General features: G+C 60.0%; 3 protein-coding genes across 3 annotated transcripts in view; 1 reads left to right on the plus strand and 2 right to left on the minus strand.

Annotated features, from left to right (window-relative positions):
* The window catches only part of LOC126326521 (uncharacterized), a 60,051-nt gene that overhangs the window by 12,170 nt on the left and 25,490 nt on the right, over window positions 1–22,391 (plus strand). The window lies entirely within an intron of this gene.
* Window positions 14,240–18,110, minus strand: LOC126326523 (uncharacterized). The gene is made up of 3 exons (XM_049995667.1): window positions 17,946–18,110; window positions 17,080–17,824; window positions 14,240–17,013 (listed from the first exon to the last, which is right to left on the minus strand). Exons 1-3 carry the CDS (start codon window positions 18,014–18,016, stop codon window positions 15,496–15,498), a joined length of 2,334 nt encoding a protein of 777 aa, XP_049851624.1. The 5' UTR covers window positions 18,017–18,110; the 3' UTR covers window positions 14,240–15,495.
* On the minus strand, window positions 18,868–22,353 carry LOC126326522 (uncharacterized). Its single transcript, XM_049995666.1, has 2 exons — window positions 22,306–22,353; window positions 18,868–22,079 (listed from the first exon to the last, which is right to left on the minus strand). The coding sequence occupies exons 1-2, from the start codon at window positions 22,351–22,353 to the stop codon at window positions 19,491–19,493; spliced, it is 2,637 nt and encodes an 878-aa protein (XP_049851623.1). The 3' UTR covers window positions 18,868–19,490.

Here is a 22,391-nt window from a genome sequence, read left to right on the forward strand (position 1 = left end):
TCATGACGTTCACACTAGAGTTTTATGTCATTTCGATGCATAAAAATTTATTCGTGTAAATACAGTTTATGAATACGGCTATATCGGTACAAGAGCATCGCTTCCCATCCTGTTAGTGAAGTTAGACGTACTCGGGCCTAGTCGGTAGTGAAATGAGAAGCCAGCTGCAAACGCCGAGCGTTGCGTCCTTTTTGCACTAGCGTGATTAGTATGTGCGCGCATTTTTGGATGCCCCTTTGGACAGCCTCAAGGATGCAATATTTTTTTTGCGTTTATACGGCCACCCGTCAAATTTAAAATTCTGAATTAAGAACGCATGTGTTCTTAGGAGGAACGTTGGGCGCTGGCAGACAGCGCCTAAGCGGACGGCAATTGCGTATTTCAGGTAATAGAAGGGTCGTTTCGGAACTGGCTAAGATTGGTTTTTGAAGTGAAAGTCGTAGAGGCACGTGCGTGTAAAAACATGTCCCAATTTCTGATTGTTGGTATGTTTTTACAAATTGCCAAGGTGATTGATGTCAGAACAGAAAACAAAAGTTGTCGGACCATGACGCGCATATCATCCCGTAGGCAGCATTGCGCAATATAGGGCGAGGGATGTGGGTTGCCTGCTTTGCGATTTTAAATTCTATTCGGTTTGCAGGGTAAATTATGTGCTTGTACAGAAAAATCATCTTTCGCAGTTACTCGCGCCATGAGAGTAGGTGGGCGGTTTAAGGCGGGATGGTCGTTGTATCATTTTTTTCTGTTGATGCTAAAAACGGGTATATTTTGCCATTTACGCGCAGAGTTGGAGCGCTCTTGCACAAATTTTTCTCAGGGCCGTTTTTTTGTCCTTTCAGCTTGGCCATTTTCTGTTTTTTTCCACAGTGCATCTCTTCTGGGAGTGGGGTTAGAGTCTCGCAGTCCTTCCTTCGCGTGCTGTTCCAAGGGGGTTCTTGCGAATAGCCGCGCGGCTTAGAGTTTTCATTGGCCTGAAAAAAAGTTTTTGAATGAAAAAATGGATCTTTCTTCGAACAGCGAATGTCGTATTGTGCGCGATGCGGTGAAGATTGACGACTCTTCGGTTTTTTACGCTCAAGTTGGCGGTGGCAGCGGACATTCTGAAGGTCGCGCTGGAAATGGTCGAGTGCCGCCAGACATTGAGCTGGGAATCTATGACTGCGACGCACGCAAGACTGTCTCAAGATGTTCGAGTCAATCTCTGAGAGAGGTGTTGGGGGGCGATCCAGACGTTCGAAGTCACGGTACATGAAGTCTTTGGAAGAATTCTGAAGGAGGATGCAGACATGGCGAACATGCCGCGCTGATCAGGCGGGCGTCTTGCTTTTTTTTATTTTTGCAGCGACATGGTCTGCGGCATGAAAAAAAATCTTCGAGCTAATTTTTTTTTCAGCATGTAGCGAGGAATCGTCTGCGATACAAGTTTTTCGTGTTTCGACGACGGGAAGCGTTCTCGTAGCGACGGAGAAGACTCTTAACTTGTTGCATCCAACGCCCAGTGGTGCGTGGTTGGGTTATTTGTTTCTGCACAGGTTGCGAGGCGATGGAGTGGAAGCCGGAGATCAAGTGCTGGAATTACCGGTTCGCGAAGCTGTTACACTTGAAGGCGTGCTTTACGATTGGACGGAAAGGCCTGGTGCAGGTCCGTACTTTGAGAGCCAGTACGGACCTGCGTTTCAGTCGTTTATGGAGGCTGCTCGAGATCGGTTGCGTGCTCAGATTGCAGGAGTTTTACGAGGTGGATCCAAAAAGGCCCAGTCGGTTGCTACAGTTGCGTTTGCGGGGTCTTATTTGTCGTTGTGTAGTTTGGTGCATGCGCTGCTTTACCCGCCGATTGCGAGTCAGGATTCGGGGACGGTTGAGATCGCTCACGTTGTGGCCGAGCAGCTGAAGAGGTATCACTACGAGGACGTCAGCCGGGGTCCGGTCGTGCGAGAATCCGTTGGTTTGAGTGAGATTTTTGGCGAGAGCGCGCGAGATCGACTTGAGTCGTCCTGTCACCGGGGTGGATCCGCGTCTTTGTCAGCGGGCGGCGGCGTTTCGAGGCAGCTCGACCCGTCGAGGAGGGGGAGTCGAATCTCCGTGCAGGGCAGAGCGCCCCCCGTCTCGGCAGAGAGGCTTTTGGAGTTTGGATTTAGCGCGCTCGATTCGGCGAGCCGATGGAGGTGTTCGGACGTGGCTCATGAGGGGGCCGACGACGCCTCGCGGTCGGATCTCTCGGGAAAGGTCCGTGGCGGGAATTTCGCGCCTTCGGCGAGCGCATCGGCTGCGCGATGCGGTGTGGACAGTTTGGGCGTTGGCTACGCCAAACTGGGCGACGCGGTCCACAGGAGGGGCGATACGCAGAGGCCGAGTTCAGATTCGGTTCGAGGCCCTTTCGACCCGGAGTCGCGCAGAGTGAATTTGGAATACGAGAGGTTGCAGTCTTTTGCAGAATGGCCGATGGGCGTATCGCAAGCCAACTTGTGGACTCCGCTTTCTGAGTTCGAACTAGCACCCGCTTCGCCGCCTTCCTGGGAGGCTTTTCGTTCGGCGAACGCCGATCAGAGCCCGGTCGCGGCGGACACACGCGCCAACGAAGGACCCGAGAGGAGCGCTCGTGGCGATGCAGCGACTCGCACTCCGAGTTCGACGGGCGTCGAAATTCTAGATGTGCCGATTGACCCTACTCTGACGAACCCCTACGCGAGGCCCTATTTCATGTCTAGGGCCGGGTTCTACTTCGAGCCCCGCATACGTGTTCGCACCGATTCGAACGGGAGACACTACTTAGATGACAGGTTAGACAGTTGTCGTCACTATCCTTCCTCCATCGAGCTTTTCCAGTGGGGTCGACGCGCACATCCACGTGCCGAAGTCGAGTCTTCTTCTAGCCCGCGCTCTCAAGACCCCGCGGATGAAAACTGCGACGTGCCCCTCGCCTACACGTTGGCCTCGTTCTCTCCGATTGTGCTGGGTTCTGCGAACGTTCGACACGTGTCGGTCGCGGATCACGAGCCCCTGGCGTCCGTCGTCCTCGACGACGGAAAGGTGCTGATTTGCGACTTGGGGGTGAACGTGAGACCCATTTTGCTGGCCGATCCGTGGCTCGGGGAAAGACTCGAATTGAACCAGGCTCTCGAGGAGTCGGCGAATGGCGCTCTCGTTCGGAGCGCTCGCCGCTCTCCGACGCGGGCGAATGACAAGATCGAGCATTCCTTGGCCAATAAAGAAGCAAATTCCACTCAAGATCGCTCCAGTTCGTCTGGACAAAAACACATTTTCTCTCTCGATGGCCATGCCGAATTTGACGCGCCTCCGCTCGTGGCCTCCCTCCTGCTTCCGCGCGCAGAGCCGAGGGCAGCGAGAAGCAAGGACGACGCGCCGCCGACCGCTGACTCCCCGGCGGGTCCGTCCTCGGCCGCGAAAACAAGAGCCCCGGGTCTCTCTCTCGCCGACCCCGAGGCGTCCCCGCCAGACGCGAAAGGATGGTACTATCTGGGCGCGGCCGTCAGCGTTAGGAGGGGCAAGTACCGAGACATCCAGGGCGTCGTCCAGCAAGTTTTGCCAGACCACCAGCTACTGATTCGAGTAAAAGGGCTGAACATGACCATTCAAGTTGCCGCCGAGTTTGTCGAGGTGGAATCCCTCCAAGCGCACCTGCGCGTCAAGTGCTCGCGCAACGGGTGTTGTTCGTACGGAAAGCTTATCGGCATACAACCACTTCCCGCGCCGGACGATCCCCCAACTTCGCCGCTCAATCTGCACGAGGCGCGGGGCGGCTCCACTCTGGACGACGAGCTGCGCTACGCCGGCCCCCAGGGGGATCGCCAGGCTCAAGGCGCCTCCTCGAGTCCGTCGAGTGCCAAAATCAGGAATCTCTCTGGGGGCCGCAAAAACCAAATGGCCGTCGTTTTGATGGACCACCCCTGCAGGTCGATCCAACTGCTCCCCGTCTCCGACGTTGAGTGCGCCCCGTCGGCGCCCGCCGACCCGAACCGTTTTGGGCTCAGCGGGTTCCACGACGACGCCTGCTTGGCCTCCGTCTTCAGTTCTCCGAGCCGGACAAAAATTCGAATTTTCCAAATAGCAACAACTTCCGAACGAAGCTTACGTCTGTTGCAAGAGTGGACCGTCTCAGACCTCGGGCGGCTCGTCAGGGCTCTGTTCGTCCGCGCCACGTCGCAGGTGGTCTTCGTTTTCCAGCGGGTCGCCGACTCGATCTGCTCCGCGTGCACCGTGGCGGTCTGGAACTGGAACTGCGTGCAGTGTTTCGCGACGGAAAAGCAGACTTTTTCTCTGTTCTCCGACGGCGGAGGCGCGCGTCTCGGGCCGGGAGAGGCCGTCGTCTCCGCCGAGGTTTTCCAGACGGCCCCGAGCGGCGAGGACGTTCCGGGGTTCGACAGCTGCTTGGCCCTGTTGTCCGAATCGGGCCGGCTTTGCCTGTACACCTCGGACTCGGAGGGTTCGTGGCGTTTTTGGAAGGCCGTCAAGACGGGAAGGTTTTTGAATTCGGGCCGGAGTCGGGCGAAAATTTGTCCATCGAGCGCCGCGAGTCGCTCCATCCAGATCCTTTACTCGGACTCGGTCGAGACGGTCGAGTTGTTTGAACGGGAAGACGCGTCTTGTCGACGCGACCCGCAAGTCGACGGGGACGCGTTGTGTCCGGACCCTCCGCTGACCCTCGAACAGTTGCGACGCTTCGACGAGTTTTCTTTAAGGCATTTGCGCTTTCGTTCGTATCCGCCGCCGCTGGTGAGGCAGGACTTCGACTGCGGCGGTTCGGCCGTCGCGTGGACCTTTCCGGTGACGGCGCTGCTGGAGCTTTGTCGGGGAGGGCGGCCGAGCAGGGACGGTTCGGCGCCCGCGCGGAGTCCGTCGCCGACGCTCGGGGAGCTCGGCGAAGAGCGGCGCTGCGACGGCGTCGAGTTGCCCGGTCGCTGGGGGTGGTTCGTTTCGCCCGCGTCCGCCGAGGGCGCTGGGCCGTCCTGCAGGTTTGAGTTCGAGATCGAAATGGCGGAGCGGACGAAGATAGACAGTCTTGATATGGAGATTGAGGTTGACCGCCCCACTTTGGACACTGGAGAGAAGGTTGACGGTCTGATACCGAAGTATTGGCTGTCCGTTCGGCGCCACCTGACGGAGCCAGAGGGGAGGGTCTCGCGCGACGCGGGAGCGAAGGGTTGCGAGGCGAGTTGGACCGCGGCGATAGATTGCTTCGATTTAACAGGAATGATGCTGACGTGCTCCGACGCGGACGCCGATCGGTTGGCGACCCGCGCGTTTTCGCTCTGCCTGGCCGGGGTGGAGGCGAAGAGGCTGTTGCTGTGCCTGCACGTGGAATTTCCCAAAGGCGCGCCGGACGACGCGAACAAGGACCCGGGGTGGTCGGGCGGCCTGCGATCGAGGCGAGGTGGACCTGGCGCGGTCGACGCTCGCTCGGCGTCGCGCTCGTGCCATTCCTTCGATTACGCGAGCGATTTCGACCGAAACGGCGTGATGTATTGGATCGGAAGCAAAGGCGGGAGAACTTCCTGGAAAAATCCGGCTGGAACTGGACTGGTGAGCGTTCAGCTCTCCCACGAGGCGCTGTTCTCTCCCGACATGAGGAAGGAGGACGTCATAGACCGGGGCGGCGGTCGGCCCGTGTGTTGGGGCGGTTCGTCGCCTCAGTGGCTCGTCGTCGACCTGGGGGTCTGCTTGAGGCTGCGATGCACAGCCTACACTCTGCGACACGGGGGTCACCGAAGCGGCGGTTTTCTGCAGAATTGGACCTTTTCCGCGAGCCGCGACGGCAAGAGTTGGGAGGCGCTGCACGAGGGGGCCGGGCCGGCGTTCTCCGAGCGTTGCGAAGCGAGGACGTGGAGCGTACAGAGCGGCGAGTACCACCGGTACTTTCGAGTGATGCAGAGGGGGGCGGAGGGGGGGGCGCAGAGGGCCCCGTGCTACGTTTCCGTGAGCGGGTTTGAACTGTACGGGAGCTTGCTGGTGGAGAGGGGGTGCCGGGACCCGCGGTTGCCGAGTCTGATCAGGGTTATGAGGATGAAGGTGGGCAAGTTGGTGGGCGCGTCCGCCGAGTCGGAGCGACAGGCTCGCGCGCGATACCGGGCGATTTTCGGTTCCGAGGACCTGCACAGGAAGTTGTTGTTGACGTGCAGTGGTCGGATACCCGCGTCGACGAGGAGGCTGTGTTTGGACATGATTGCGGCGGTGTGGAGGCGGCGAGTCTCGGAAACGGTGGCGTTGATGGTTTCTACGGGCATGAGAGAATTTCTGGTCAACAACGTGATTCGGGCGGACCGCGCTAGCGCCGTGAGGGCTGCGAATTTGCTTCTGTCAAGCGTCTACGCCTGCAATTTGAAGTCCAGTGATCACGAGTGGACAAAGGGCGTGGGTCCGTACGACTGGAGCGACGGAGCCGAACTTTCCGTTTTTCCGGGTGGCCGAGTTGTCTGCGGAGAGGTCGTTCCGGACTCGTCGGACGCGAGTGGCGGCGGCGCGCAGGCGGACTTCTGCGCGGGTCTTTGGAGGAGTCTGCTGGACTTGGTCCCGGCGCTTGCGGAGGAAGCGAGCCATCCGAAGGGGCTCGAGCGGTTTATTTGTCTGCTGGAGAGTTGTTGGAGCGTTTGTCCGGACGCATCGCGCTCGGAAGTCACGGAGACGATTCGCTCGCTGAGCCGCAAGCTGTACGACTCCCGGAAGCCCCTTTACCGCGTGTTGCACACGTGCTTCGGGTTGGACGGGTTCCCGCTGCAGCTGGAGGCGTTCGAAATCGACTTCGAGCAGTTGCCTCCGAGGGACGTCGACGGGTCGGTTCAAGGGGGCGCGGAGCGGGGTCGGTCTGCTGTTCGCGCGACGCCGCTGCACCGGCTCTCCGGTCGTCCAGACGTCGGCTCGGCGTGGCGGAGCGGCGACGCGGATTCGAGCGCCTTTGGGCCGCCTGGCCGAGACCCGCGCGCGCCCGAGCACCCTTCGTCCGAGCCGGAGGCGCGAGCGAGGCGACAGCTGCTCCGCGCGAGTTCAGACTTTTGCGCCAGTCGGGCGGCCCTGACCGAGCTTCTGGAGAAGCGGGTCGCGGTCGGCCCCTCGTTCGACGGCCGGCGCGTGCGCGAAGCCCACGGTCGGTGCATCGAAGCGCGGAGGCGGTACCTCGGCTTGTCCGAGGCGCTCGAAGAGTCGCCGGTTTTGACGCACCGGCCCGCGGAGAAGGCTCGCCAGAGCGGCGAATTCGGACTGTCGCGGTGGACGACCGTGACGGAGCAACTGCTCATGCTGGTAAATCGAATGGACGCGGTCGGCCTCGCTGCGCCTGAGGACGCCGGTTCGGAGTCGTCCCCTCGCATCGAGTCGCCCGCCGAGCGGGACTGGTGGACGGAGATGTTTATTCACTGCGTGGCGTTCGGAAGCTGTTTGCTGCGTCGAGAGGCCCGTCGCTACATGGAGCGTCGCTTCAACGAAGAGACGCCGGCGTTGCTCTCGAGCGCGTTCGAGAGGCTGTTTTTCGAAGGTTTGGGCTCGGCCGAGCTGGTCGACCTGTATCCGCGGCGGCCCGTGTTCGACGTCATCGAGGGCCTGGTGGCGCAGGCGAGCGGCGGCCAGCGGAGGTCGTGCGTTCGCAGCCTGTCTGCGCTGCTGGAGAAGGGCGTTTCGTCTTGCAAGGCGCGAGACGGTCGCGCTCGCGACGCGGGGCGCCTCGCCTTCTGCGAGTGGCTGCCCTGGCTTTTGCAGCTGATCTGCAGCGCGGCGACGCCCCGACAGGACGGTTGGGGCGAAGAGCCCGCCGCATTCGGTCGGAGCTCGAGCGTTGGCGACGAGAACGGCCGCTCGGAAGGGGGGAGTCCAGGCGCGAGCGGCGAATGTCTCGAGCGCGCCGCTGGAGGGGGCTCGTTCGCGAGAGACGCGGAGCTCCGCGCGGTCTTTGCGGCTCTGGTCTGCGCGTCCGACGGTCGCTACGCCGACCCGGAGCTCCTCGTTTTGGCGGTCCGAGCGCTGAGCGGCCTGCTGGCCCAGTGCGGGCCGGAGGACGCGCTCCGCGAAATTTTCCGTCAACCGGAATTGGAGAACTTTCTGCGGAACGTGACGGACCACCCGTGGCCGCCCGCTCGCGGCTACGCGCTGAGGCTGATGAGCGACGCCGCCCGCTGCTCGGCGGGGGGCTCGATCAGGGAGTGCCTGCGTCGAGCGATCAAATCGGCTCTCAGACGGCGCGTGTCCAGCCGCCGAGCGCCGGAGAATTTTTCCAGCGAATTTTTGCTCGAGTTGCTGCTCGTCGCCGCGCCGCGCGAGCCTCGGTGCGTCGACGGCGCCGAGTCCGCCGCGCGCGGCGACTCCGGTCGCGACGGGGGCGGCGCGTCCTTCCTGCAGTCGGTCGCGGACGACTTGGCCTGGCTGGTCGGCAACACTGTGGACGCGACGTCCAGGACTTGGTGTATGGGGTTTCGTGTGTTGAAGTCGGTCAGTTTGAGTCGGACGGGGAGGGCGTCGTTCCGGGGCCTCGTGCGCCGGGTTTTGTTGTCTGAGTCGTCGAAGCAGGCGGTGGTCGTGGAGGACTTCGTGGGCCTGGTGGAGGCTCAGCTGGAGAGTTCGGGGTTCGCGTTTTTGCGCGAGGCGAGGCTGCTGGACACGGCGCTGAGGTCCGTTGCCGAGGTCTGTCGGCGCGGCGACGGGTTGGTCTTCTTCAGGTTGCTCGAGTGCGTGCGAGGGGTTGACTGCGAGCAGGCGCAGCCGTCGGAGGAGGAGCTCGATGCGCTGCTGAACGCCATTGCGAAGTTGCTGCGGGAGGCGCCCGCGAGCCGAGAGTCGAGCGAGTTTTTGACGCGCCTCGTGGATTGGACCGCCGCCGCGTCGAGTTCTCGCTTTTTCGACCTCGAGAAGTGCAGGCGCTGCGTCGAGCGGCTCTCTGGGAGCGCGGCGCTGGACGAGGTTTTCCGGCGTCTCGGCTCGCTTGAGAGCGGTCCGTTGGCTGACGCGAGCGAGGAGGGCGCGCGCGACGGACTGGTCTGCGCGCTCGTGGGTTTGGGAGCGGCCTTCGCGCGTTTGGTCGACAGCTTGTCGCGCGATGGTTGGATGAAGAGGCGTTTTTTGCGGGCCGGACTGGCCGCGCTCCGAGTCAGCGCGAGCTCCGTTTTTCTGGCGAGGTTGTGCTCGTCCCTGGTGCGGGAGGAAGAGGCGGCCGTCTACGCGGCGACGGAGTTGAACGCGTTCGACGTTTTGCTGGAGCAGCTTCGGGTGGGCTGCGGTTGGCAGAGGCGCCTGCGGTCGCAGTTCGAGCCCGAGGCGAGCGGCTGGCGGTGCCTCAGAGCGGCGGAGGACGTCCGCGCGCGCGCGAGAGCCGCTGCGGGCCCGAGGGGCGGTCCGGGCGGCGATTCGAGGTCGGCGGCGGCGCTCGCGGAAGAGGGCGGACACTCGGACAGGACCTTCGACTACGAGCGCGCGCCCGACTGTTACGCGAGTCTGTATCGGGGCGCCGCCTGCCCGCAGCAGGCGCCGGAGCGCGCGTCGTGGCGGTTGGACGGCGGCGAGGCGGTGGAGAACTTGTCGGAGTTCGTGGATTTGTGGCCGTCGCCGAGCGACGCGGCGCTGGAAGGCTTGCTGAAGGGGGGTCGCGGGAGAGACAGGGCGAATTGGATGCACCAGTTCGGCGAAGACGGGAGTTGCCGGATCGACCTGGTGGTTCGAGGAGAGGACGTGGTAGTTCGCAGAATTTGCATTTCGTGTGTGGAGGTGGACGAGTCGGTTGGGCTGCCGAGTTTGATTGGCGTTGAGACCGGCATGGAGTTTACGGGCCTGGTGGCAGCGGGGCACTTGCGCGAGTGCAAGAGAGAGTCGCGTTTGGTGGACTATTGCGCGAGACAAGTTACGACGTTCGCCTTCTCGTTTGCGGAGGAGCTTTCGTTCAGGTGCGTGCGCGTGCGCATCGAGCGTCCCGAGACGTGCGAGGCGGTTCTGCTGTCGGAGATGCGACTGCTGGGCAGGTCGTCGGTGTTGGACTGCGGTCCCTGGCGCTTCCTCTCCGGACGGCGGTTGCAGCTGGAGATTTTGCTGGAGGCGGTGGAGAGACTGGTCTTGTGGTCGCCCGCGGGTCCTCGGGGGGCGCGAGGTGCGATGGACGTGCTTCTGGAGGCGGCGTCGCTGACGGCGGCGGCGGCGGCGGAGAACAGCCTGCTCGGACTGGCCGAGTTGGACGCGTCGCTGGGCGACGCGCTGCTGGAGAGTGTTTTCCGCCGGCGGGACGAGCGCCACGCGGGCGTATTGAGGGGGCTGTGCGCGGCGCCGCGAGCGCGGCGGCGGCTCGCGAGGCTGTGCGCGTTCGTCGCCGAAGAGGCTCGGCGCAGGTCGACGGAAGTCCTGGCGTCCAGCTGCTACTTGGCGCCGTTCGCGGAGGTCGCGAGTCACGCGATGGACTCGAGCGCGAGGTCGGGCGACGCGTACGGGCTCTCTGGTGAAGACGTTTGGCAACTGTTCGACGCGGCGAGGGGGCTGCCGAGGGGCTCTCGGGTGCGACGGGGCCTGTTGCGGCTGGCTTCGGCGACGGTGCGGGCGCGAGTCGAACACTACGCGGCGTTGGTGGAGCGGGTGACCCGGAGCGTTTTGGACGAGTTTGGGGGGCGACGGGCGGTGCGCTTTCTGCAGGAGGACGGGTGGTTTTGGCGGACGGTGGAGGCGCTGGGCGAGCTGGCTCTGTCGAGTTCGTGCGCGGCGCGGTGCCTTTTGAGTTCCGGCGCGTTCGAGTGCGTGGTCTGCTTTTTGGAGGGCGCGCTGACGCGGCGGCGGGCGGGCTCGGCTGGCGGCGGGCGGGCGGCGCGCTCGGGGCTGGGCGAGAAGTGCTTCGCGGAGGGCGAGTCGCTGGCGGGTGGGCCGAGAGCGGGGGCCGGAGCGCCGAGCGGAGTCGAGTGGGCGGCGCGGTTGAAAATTTTGGAGTCTACGCTTTATTTTTTTGAAATTGTCACGCAGGAGCACGTCGTGAAGTCGTGGGTGGGAGGCCGCCTGCTCGGCCCGCTGTTCGAGTTCGCGCTGGGCGCGGACGCCACGCCGCAACAGGTGCGGTCGGTGAGGAACGTTTTGGTGAACTGCGCCAACTTGCACCCGAGGAACCGAGGCGAGTTGGCGTCGCGCTGCTGCGAGTACACGGAGCGAGGGGTTCTGCGCGGCGAGCGCTGGTCGCGCCGGGGGGGCGAGCGGGGCGCGGGGGGCGCTGGGACGCGCGAGGAGATTTTGTCAGAGTTTGGCGTTTTGACGCAGATTTGGATTGACTTGCTTTTTTCGCGGGATTGCGTCACGCTGTCGCTCCGCGCTTTGGAGGGGGCGGTGGACGCCGAGGCGCTGTTCGAGAGGTTGGGAGAGAGGGGCGAGGGGCTGGTTCGCCTGAGCGAGGCGTGCGCCGACGGGGGTTTGAGCGTGGGTCGACGGACGGTGACGGCGAGAGCGGTTCCGAGTGCCGGCTGGAGGACCGCGCGCGCGACGAAGCCGGTGCTGAGAGGCGCGCGGAGGTGGGAGGTGGTCATTGAGAGGGCGGCGAACGCGGAGAACGTGGTCATCGGCGTGTGCGAAGAGAGTCAGCCGACGAACGCGTGCGTTGGAAGGGGATCGTGGGGGTGGGGCTACGACGGGGCCGGACGCATGCGCCGAGGCGGGAGGGCCGGGGCGCAACGCGGCGAGAAGATGGCACAGGGGGACGTTATTGGCGTGAGCGTGGACATGGATCGCGGGACGCTCTCGTTTTCAAGGAACGGAAGGGACCTGGGCGTCGCGTTCGAGGACCTGAAGGGCAAGCGGGTGTATCCTGCAGTTAGTCTGTACAGTGCGGATGACCGAGTGAGGTTTCGACGCGCAGACGGAGCCGGTGGGGGCGCGTTGCTCAAGGCGACGAAAAACAGCGCTTTTGCGTGTCGCGGAGGTCTGCAGTTTTGCCTGCCAAAAGACACGACGTTGCGGGAGATCTCCGCGGAGTTGGCGAGGAGTGGCATTGGGGCGAGCGAGTACTACGTCAGGGCGAACAGCGAGCAAGTGGATGTTGGACGGAGGAGCGACCAGTTGCCTCTGGGACCGGGCGAACCGCACGATAAGAGGAAGGAAGCAGCGTTGGTACCGATTGTGGACGATTCGGACACGTTAGAGAGCATTGTTCGGCGCCTGGACCTCGGCAACACGCTGGACCTGTACTTCAAGTTTGTTCCGAGCGACGACGTCTCGGAGCGAACGGGCGGGGCGGGACCGCGGTCTGGCTCCGCCGCCGACGGACGCGAGGGCCCCCGCGAAGGCGGCGAGTCGACTAGCGGGAAATTCGTCGGCTCCCGGACGTCCGACTTCGACTCTATCCGCCGGTCGGTCCTGGACTGGCACTCGGTGTACTCCGCGACGCGCGCCGAAAGCTTCGCGGCGGAGGCGTCAAAGAGAGGCGGGATTCGTCTGTTGGTGAGGATGTTGGAGTTGGCTTTGACGATGAGTCGAACGGCTGCCGAATCGGACTCGCTCGGCGACCCCCGTCCGGAGCACCGGAACTCGCGCCCGTGCGGCCCCGAAGCCCTCCGAGCGGGCCTCTCGAGTCAGAGCGCTCGCGCGGATTCGGCTCGCCAACAGGGGCCGAAACCGTGGGCCGCCGAGAGCGGCGAGGCAAAAGAAGGGCTCTCATCTCTCCCCGCGAGCAAATTGCTAGAAAACGCGGGAATTGTGTTTAACGACCGAAGTTCGATGCCCCTGGAAGAGGCCTACCGAGCTCATGGCTCAGACGGGCGAGGCGAGCTATCTAGAAGGAAGTACACGTCCGCTCCCTGGTCGCGCGACGCGCCGCGTCTCGAGCCGCCCCCGCGCGGGGGCGGCACGTCGGAGCGGCGCCCGCTCTGCGACGAGACGCTCTCGGAAGAGACGTGGGCGAGCTGGATCGAGCTGTTGAAAAGAGGGCTCGAAGTGTCAAATTTTGTCTACCTGTTCTTTTGTGACAGGGAGTGCCGCGCGCTGCTGTTCGCGCTGATGGCGCACGTGCTGAGGAGAGCGGAGGCGCTGTCCGGACGCGTCGAGTGCTCTGGAGCGGCCGGTCGCGAATGGCCGGCGGCGGGGCGCGCGAGGAGCCTCGAGAACCCGAGGCGTCCTCTTTATCGAGTGTTTTTTAGGCTGCTTCGTTCGTCTCAGAGCGACCCGTTTGACGGGTTGAGGGTTCGGAACGAGGCGGGCCGAGCGGGCGTGTTGGCGTTCATGCTCGCGGAGGTGAGCGAGATGGTCGGGGGCAGTTCTGGGCGCGTCGACGGCGAGTTCGACGCGAAGTACGCGCAGGCGAAAAATTTGGTACAACATCGAGGAGCGCGCAGTCGGAGCGGCGCGGCCGGCGGAAAGCCGGAGAGGAAGGGGTACGAGAGCGGGAACGAGGGGGAGGCGCCCGCGGACGCGTGGAAGACGGCAGAGAACGAGTGGACGGGCGCCGAGGAGAAGAGAAGGGCGGTTGACGAGTTGGTGGTGTACTTAAAGGGAGTTGCGATTTATTTGGACGTTTGGGTCAAAACCCCGGAAACGTGGGCTCGTTGGAGAAGGAACAGAGCGCACATGCGCTGGCTCGTTTCCGCGTGTGATGCCGCGCTGTCGAAGAGTCGAAGGAGCCGTATTTTGTCGGAGCTAATAGGGGTGGAAAATCAGGGACGCGAGATGGGTCGGCGCGTACCTGACTTTCTGCTAGATGGCGAACTGCCGAGCCCGTCGGGCGCGCCGAACGCCTCGGACGACACGTTGCAACCCGAGTTGGATCCCTGCGTGTATCGCTTGATTGCGGGGAGCGGCATGGCGGCGTTTGTGTGCGAGCACCTACGAAACGACTCGTTATTGGACGTCGATGGGCAATTCGAAATGTACAGATGCGTGTTTAGGTTGGGCCGTGCGTTTTTCGCCCATCCGGCGCTGATCTTGGAGTGCGAGAGACTGGGCACGTCTTTCGAGTTGGAGAGCATTTTGAGGAGCTTGGAGAAGATGTGCGGTTTGCTGCGAGACGTGGCGAAGATGAGGGAGAAGTGGAGGTCCCGGGTGGCGCTCGCGGACGAAGACGACATAACGTGCGAGATTGTGAGGGTCCATCGAATGGTCGCTGGTTACCTTGGGTGCAAGAGGCGGAGACAGGACGCGCTGAAGAGCTGGCGGAATTCCCTGCGCCTCGCTCGAAGCAGGGGCTCGGCCGACGGGGGGCGCTCGCTCGCGGGGAGACTCGGCGCCGTCGAGGCAGAAGAAGCTGGACTCGGATCGGAGAAGCGAGAAAAAAAAGAAAAATCCAAGAATATTTCAGAAAAGATCCAAGAGACGAGCGAATTAAACGATTTGATGTACGGGCATTTGGTTCCATGCTAAATAACTTAAATTTGCAGACGAATAACATTTCTTTACAGGTCCAATAAGTCGGGTGCTGCCTCAGCTGCCAAATCCGTCATGTCTGACTCAGCGGCTGAATCCAAAGTCGTGCCTCTTCGCTGGATTGGCACCTCGACGTTTAGGGGAAACAACGTCGAAGAGCAATACGTGAACATCATGAAGCCTCACCTGCTGGAGGAGGCGAGGTTCAAAACGCATTCATACAAAGCGAATAACGCAAACGCGCAGACGTCGAAGCGACTAATACAGGAAATATCTATTCTGTGTCGAGACCTCCCCGTTCACTTCGATTCTTCGATATTCGTTCGCACGGACACCGACAACATATGCCTTATGAAGTGCATGATCATAGGGCCAAGATCCAGCCCCTACTCGGGCGGGTGCTTTTTCTTCGACATTTGGTTCCCTCCAGACTATCCGAACAGTCCACCTAGGGTGAGGTTCATGACGACCGGCGACAGGTCCTTTCGGTTCAACCCAAATCTATACCCAGACGGAAAGGTCTGCTTGTCCATTCTGAACACGTGGCACGGCACGAATCTCGAGACGTGGGACAAAAACAGGTCGACACTGCTCCAAGTCCTGGTCTCGATTCAGTCGTTGGTGTTGACCCCCAATCCCTACTTCAACGAGCCGGGATCCGGGGACAATCCGGCCGCCCAACTCGAGAGCACCCTCTACAATAAAAGAGTTCGCATAAAAACGATTCAATGGGCCATGATAGACGTCCTAGAGAACCCGCCAGAACCATTCAAGTCGGTGATCATGCTCCACTTCTGGCTTTCAAGACACCAGCTCATGAAGACGATCGACGAATGGATCGTGGAAGACCCGTCGAATCGCCCGCAACTGGCGTGCGCAAAGACAAAGTTGCAGAACCTCATTTCCTTGCTGTACAGCCAGAGCATCTAGCGCGCCCCCGGAAATACTTCAAATTGTTAACTAAAGCGCGCTCCGCAGAAAAGGAGCCGGCTCGTCACGAAAAATGAGCAGCGAAGAGGCGCGTCCGTTCTCACCATCGCAAAAAAAATTTTTTCCCCCTTCAGAAGGAGTCAGGACGTTTTGTCTCCTTGAGCGGCGAAGAGGCGCGTCCGTTCGCGCCACCGTAAAAAAAAAAATTGTTTTTTTTTCCACCCTTCCGGAAGAGAAATCGGGACGTCTCGTTTATCACGCCTCGTTCAAGAACTTTTTGACTTCTTCAGCGCCACGAGATCGGTCGACGTCGTCGTCGAACTTAGAGTTCTTCCATTCTGATCTGGCTTGTGTCTTTTGCTCTTGGCTGAGGGACTTCCAATACTTCTCGGCCTCCGCGATGTCCTCGGGAGTGAGAGAGCTGAGAACCTCATAGGCCTCTTCGACCGTGAAGCGGTTCTTCTGGTCCTCGGAAAGTCTCTTCCAGGCTTCGTAATAGATGGCCTCGCACTTCTCGTCTTGCTCGTGGTCCTGGATCGAGGTGATTATATACTTCTCCGGGTGTGCGTGGCTGTGATGTTCATGGGAGGATTTCTGGTCCGAAAAGAGTTGCTTGATACTCGACATCGAACGTTTAGTATCCTGGCCTTCCGAACTCCTCATCCTTGCTAGAATTCTTTGAGTGAACCTCCTGATCATACCGACCGAGGGGTCGTGCTGATCAGGGGCCGAATGGTCGTCGGCCTTACAAGCGTCGTCCGACTTAGACTCGGGGTGATGACTGGGCTCCTCTTCGGCACCTGCAGCTCCTTCGGACGAGGAGGTCACCCTGGTCTCTCCATAGAGAGTGATCGGTTCATACGGCGGCCAAAAGATTGCAATCTCATCCTCGTCATCTTCATATGGATGAACCCAGAGAGGATGCTCAGGATAGAACGTGTGCTCTTTTGGAGGGTAGCTCAGTGTCCATTCCAACGTCGCCTCCCCGGGAGACACGTCGAACATCTCCATAAATTCCCTCTGCGAAATTTCGTCTTGCGCCATCTTCGGGTAGATGTAGTTGAACAATTTCCATAACTTAAGCTGAATGAACATCTCCGACGAGTTCAAGTACTCCTTTGCGTGCCCTCCCTCCCACGCAGGAAAGTCTAGCGCGGCAATCTGGAGGTCCTCACGAAGTTTCGTGTTCGCCTTCAAGAGTGAGTCCGAGAGCGGGCGATATTGAGTCGGAGGATTGAAATGGTCCAACTTCTGCCATTCTACCGTCGCCACTTTGTTTTCTCTTATCTGCCCCAACAAATCCTCCAAATTGCTCACCTGGCCATGAATATAATACGTAGGATTACTGCGTAGCAGCGGGTGGCAAGAATCGGTACCGCTGGACGACATTCGACGCTCAATGGAGAAGTCTGCCTCTCTTACCTCACGACCCAATTTTCGAGAAATAGATTCGCTCGCCTTTGCCCTTTTCTGTTGATTGTCTTCGTCTTCGGCCAAGAGCGCATTTTCCCTTTTCTCTTGATCCTCTTCGCCTTCGTCCAGGAACGCATTTTCCCTTTTCTCTTGATCCTCTTCGCCTTCGGCCAGGAGCACCTTTTCGTCCTTGTCGGCATAGAAGCCCCGAACGATTTCCCTCATCTCCTCAGCCAAACCATACTTCTCGTCTTTGGGAGCATCCATCCACTTCAAAATCAAGTCTCTCAAACGAAGCGACAGAGGCGCCAACAACCTGTCCTCTCCAATGAAGTCCACGTATTCAGCCGCCGTCACGCCCTAGCAAATGCTTATCGTCAATAAAAAACTATTGAGACCCAACGCTCGAGCAAAAAAAAAATGTACCTTCTCCAACAAATCCGGGAACAAGTTCTTCTTCACTTCTCGATAAACCCGATCGGACACGCGCAAAGCTCGAATCCTCTCAGTCATCTTCTTGCGCATGTAGTTGTTGGCCATGGTCTCCAGAGACTCTGCCAGCCAGTTCGGCAGCTTGCCACACGGGTACAAATCGTCTATTATCTCTAACGTTTCATTGTACAGGCGGAAGCTCTCGTTGGTCGAATACAAAGGAGTCGATGACATGTCAATGTCTTTCACCAAGTTTTGCTGCTGCTCCAACTTCCATTGAGCAATATCGATGGCCGTCAGGCTCTCAATGCTCTTCCCGAGAGACTCCGCAACTTGACGTTGTGTTTTGATGTCGTTAATCGCAGAAAGCAGTCGATGCAACTGTACCGCCTGTTTTTCGACCCCCTTCGCAACTTTGATATGCTCGTCGAGACTCTCGATTTCTTCGCGCAAACGATCAGAAATGTTGTCAACATGCACAGAGTCTATCTGAAACGGCTTCGTCTCGTTCGGATCGATCTCCTGAAATCTAGATTCTGCAGGTATCGACTCCATCGACGCTTGACCCTCTCCGCCTTCTTGCGCCTGGGCTTGAAACCTGGCTCTCAATTGCTCTCTCATCTGAATCTGAGCGCGCATCTCATCCTGCACCTCCTCACACGCCGACCGAGACGCGTGAAACCCTCGGCTCGGAAGCCAAAAAACTCTCGAAGAAGGCCCCGGCAAACCAACGTTTTGACTTAAAGAAGCCACGTCAGTCTCTCCTAACCCTAACCGCTGTCGCGCCGCTGCGAGCATCTCCCACGTTGGCGCCTCCTCTGCGCAATCGAGAGACTCAAAAAAAAACTCGTAACACGTACGCGAATCTTGAGTGGGAACATCGAATTGTCTCATTCGTGCGCAGTCTTGCTGCCAGAGTAAAACAGGCCATAGCGCTCAAAGCTATACAGCCAATCAAAACTTAGCGTTTTTGATATTTTATCAAACCAAAAAGGTTTCGCTTTACAGCGTTGAAATAAAATGACAAAAAAAAAACCACTCGAGAATTTAAACCCTTTTGGATTTGTCGCCGAGCTCAGGCAAACCAAACTCGCGGACGCTCCCCGCGGCGAAGGGCGCCAAGTACCCGCGCAGCGCGTTTAAGTAAGGAAGCCCAGAGTCGGTCAGGCCGCGCTCCGCAGAGTGACTATCGCTTCGAGTTGTACAGGAAGTATATGGCTACTCTGAATTAGGCACGTTGTCGGAGAGTGGTCAAAATGAGCTTCTCAGAAGCGCTCAAACCGCAGACGCTCCGCAGAGAGAGGAACAAGTTCAGACGCACGAAACAAGCCTCCTTTGGCCTGTCAAAAAGCTTTTTTTTTGAGACCTGTCAACGGCTCTCGACTTTCCCCTCCCATTGAGACCTCGATCGGAATAAGGGGAGTGTACCGACGGTTTCGGGCGGCTTCGACAAGATGCAGTGCCTCTTTTGGCGCATTTTTGGTATGCCGCAGTTTGCCTTGGCAAAAAAGACAGGCGCCAACCAGCAACAAGCGGAGACACATCGGATCGAGCTGTTGCAAATCTATCCGTTGGGGGATGCGACCAAAAACCCTGCGTGCTCAAAGTCCCCTCGGGAGCGCACAGTTGGCTCTCTTCGGCGCCCGTGTTTATTCAATCAGAATTTTGCGCGAGGCCGAAGAGTTTCAGTCTCGGTTCGACCAGCTTAGATCGCGTTGTAGATACGGTGAGCGCGCTGCGCGGATAGCTCGGTCTCAAGATTTGTGCGAATTCAAAGGCTGGTACACTTTTAAACAAGCGCCGCGCATGTCGATTTTTTTATTTGTCATCCGTTATAACGCAAACTTTGTACACAATAGTAACGCTGTTCGGAGGTGCCTTTTTGCGGCGCGTTCGTGGGCGCTCTGCGCGGTGCAGTGAGAGGGGCGTCGTCGTCGTGTTTTGCGGCGCCCGCTCGGCGAGAGGTCCTCGTGTCGAGGACAGGGTTTGGTGTCTTTGAGTCGAGGACCGCCCGAGGCGCGTTGGATGTGTGTGACTTTGAGAGGCAAAGGGGGGGGGGGGTACGAAGGGGTCGAGGCGTCTTCTTTGCTGTGTGCGGCCTCGGAAGCTGGACCGCCACCTCTTCGCCGGCCGCGGATTTGGGTTCGTACGCGAGCAGCGAAAAAATGTCAATTTTTTGTGCTGCAACGTGTTTGGTGGCGGTTGTGGGCGCGGCATTTGACGAGCGCGTGCGCGCCGGGCGGACGGAGGGGCGGTGAGGTGCGCGCGTTGAGGGTACGCTCGCGAGCGCGTTGCACGGGACGGAGGCGTGCAGTTCGAAGCGGCCGAGTGAAGTTGGCAGTTGGCGCGTTCGGACAAGCAAAAAATAGGCGAGGCGGTTGTTCAGTTGGGAGTGAGAGGTGCGTTCAGAACAAGGGGGCGAAGAGCGTTTGCATGGATCCTTGCACAAGTTGTTCGATGGGGCCTAGGTCGACTGACACGTGTTTGGTGCCGGTTTGCGCTAGGGCTTCGAGTTGTTGTTTGGTCCAGAGGCTAGAGCAAGAGTCTGAGGTGAGCAAGATGGGTTGATTTTTTTCGCCGAGGAGTTCCATGGAGTTGCGGATGGCGCCGCGCGCGGCTTGTTCGGGGCTGAATTTGATGATTGTTTTGTTGGATTGGGTGAGTTCTAGCGATTTGAGGGTGTCGCTGGGACACTCGGAATCGGGCGCAGAGGGCCAGTCTTGGCAGAGGAGGAGGACGTGCGTGCCGACGAGCATGAAGGAGTCGACATCCGCGGATTTGGAGAGCGGAGACGAGGAGGGGGGGACGTGGGCGTGGGCGTAGCCGAGTAGGCGGAGGGCGTGGGGCAGGTGGGGGTCGAGTGAGGAGGAGTAGGCGATGTGGTTGGCGCGGTCGAAGACGGTGGCGAAGTGGTTGTATTGGAGGACGGGAGGGGTGGAAGGGGCGTGATGAATGGGCGTGGTGGGGGACGCGTCGGAAGGCGAGACGAGGTGTTGGTATTTGTCCTGAAGGAACGAGACGAGTCGCTTGTAGAACGGGTTGTGAGTGGCGTGGTGGGAGTTGGTGAGGGGGTGAAGGAGCGCCGACCGGCGCGAGTGCGGGGTGAGGTGAGTGGAGAAGTAGGAGCCGATGAGAAAGGCATAGGGGGCCTGTTCGAACTCGTCGGAGGTGTCTAGGTACACTTCGACGCCGCAATTGGAAAGGGTGTGAACGACGTGGGAGTAGGCCCGTTGCACGTCGCAGATTACTTCCCGGTCGGTGATGGGCGGTATGGGTGATTGGCAGGTGAGTTTGAGGTTGGTGCTGAAGATGGCGGGGACGACCATGAGGAGGCGACGAGAGCTCTGCGAGGCCGGGTGGGGCGAATCGAGGGGGGTCTTGCAGCAGATCCAGCCGAGGGGGGCGTCGAGAGCGGGCTGGGGGAGAGAGGCGAGCAAGGAGGCGAGCAGGGAGTGACTGAAGTTGCCGCGGAGCTGCGCGATTAGTTCGGAATTAGAGGGTGACAGGTTAGGTGGGGAGGAGAGCGAAAGTCGTCTGACGCGCGCTCCGCGTTGAGTGAGGTACTGGACGACGGGTGAATCGCGTTGTTGGGGTGAGGAGACGAGGAGGGCGAGGTCGAGAGGCGAGAATAGGCTCGAGGTGCATAGGTCGATTCTGGCGCTGGCGTTTAGGAGTGCTTTGACGAGTGACAGGTGGTCGAATATGACAGCGAGGTGAATGAGAGCGTGCCCGGAGCAGAAGGTGTCGTTGACTTTGACGCCTTCTTTCAAGCACGAAAGGACTGCGGGGGCGTCTCCGAGACAGCAGGCGGCGACGGCGGCGCGTTCGAGTTCAAGGGGGCGCGGTTTTTCGAGTCTGCGCAGGACTTGAGTGGTGCAGTGAAAGCCGCCGTTCATGTCGGCGACGTTTCTGTAGGGGTGGACGACGATGTCGCCCGGAAAGTGAGGCGCGATGAGGTTGGCGGCTTCGCCGTCGACGCAGATGATTTTTTGGGGGCTGAGATGAATGAAGTTTGGTCCGTAGTTGGCTTGAACGCGGTCGCTGAAGAAGATGATTTCGTAACCTTCCGACTTGAGATAGACGGGGAATGGGACGTCGTGTTCGACGAGGACGTATTGGTCTTGTTCGGTTTTGCGGTACTCGTCTACGTATCGGCAAGTGGGCGAGTTTTCCGCGGCGCCTTCGTGCAGAAACGCCGCGCTGGACGAGACGAGGTTGAACAGGGTGTCGACGTGCATGCGTTCCTGTTTTCGGTCGAAGTAGTCCTTGACGACGGCGACGCGGTCGGTTCCGAGCCAGTTGTTGGCCAGCAGCTGCGCGATTCCGCGGGAGTTGGTGCGTATGCCGGCGCCCAGGAAGCAGAGCGATCGGCCCGCGGGGAGGAAGTCTCCGCCCTCGAGGCAGCCGGGAGAGTCGACTTGTCCCAAAATTGGAATGCCGAGCTTGGCCAGACAGAATTTGGTCACCTCGACCTCCGGTTTGCGATTGAACGCCGCCATCGACGCGATTACGACCCCCCGCGCGGTGACGATGAGGGAGTCTCTGGAGGACGCGAGATTCGCGAGGGGGTTCATGGAGACGGACTTGCACTCGAAGAGGGTGTTCAGAGGGGCCTTTTTGAGCATCAGGGTGGGATTGGTCAAGATGATGTCGACCAATTGACTCGGACTCATGTTTTGCAGCGATTTGAGCTTATACTCCTCGCTGAGCTGTTCCATGTAGGGACTGCCGAGGTGCGCTTCGTCGTCGTCTAGGAGTTGGTAGTGCAGGCAGCTGGCCGCGAACCTCTCCAAGGAGGCGCGCGCTTCGGGGTCCTCGTCGCAGTTCATGCGCAGCACGTCCAACACCGAGTGAACTTGGCACCCGTGGTCCTCCAGCAGTTGCCGGAACCTGGCGTGCTCCGACAGCGCAGCGGAGAAGCTGACGTGCGACACGTACAGGAACCCGCTTGGGTGGTAAGTGCCGATGGAATTCGTGGCATTCGGGGGACAGGTCTTGCGTGCGGCGACGACGTGGGGGCGTGAGAGGAGTGCAATTCGCCGAGATAGCAGGGCGCGCGTCCCGCGTTATTTCATGCGCATTTACAACGACGTGGGTGGCGCGCGTGGAAAGAAAGAGGAGAACTCGCTGTTTAGCGATACCTTCGGGAGCCGGAGGTAGAGGGAATGGGCGACTACGCCCCGGCCGGGGCGAGCGGACGATTCGGAGTCAGGGACGTACCAGGATCACTTGCGCTTCGTCGTTTTCGTCCGCTTGAATCCAAGACATGTTTGAAGAAGTTTAGTTGGGACCCAAGAAAATCCGCC

The sequence above is a fragment of the Schistocerca gregaria genome, unplaced genomic scaffold (genome assembly GCF_023897955.1).
Source record: "Schistocerca gregaria isolate iqSchGreg1 unplaced genomic scaffold, iqSchGreg1.2 ptg000994l, whole genome shotgun sequence".
Taxonomy (NCBI): Eukaryota; Metazoa; Arthropoda; class Insecta; order Orthoptera; family Acrididae; genus Schistocerca; species Schistocerca gregaria.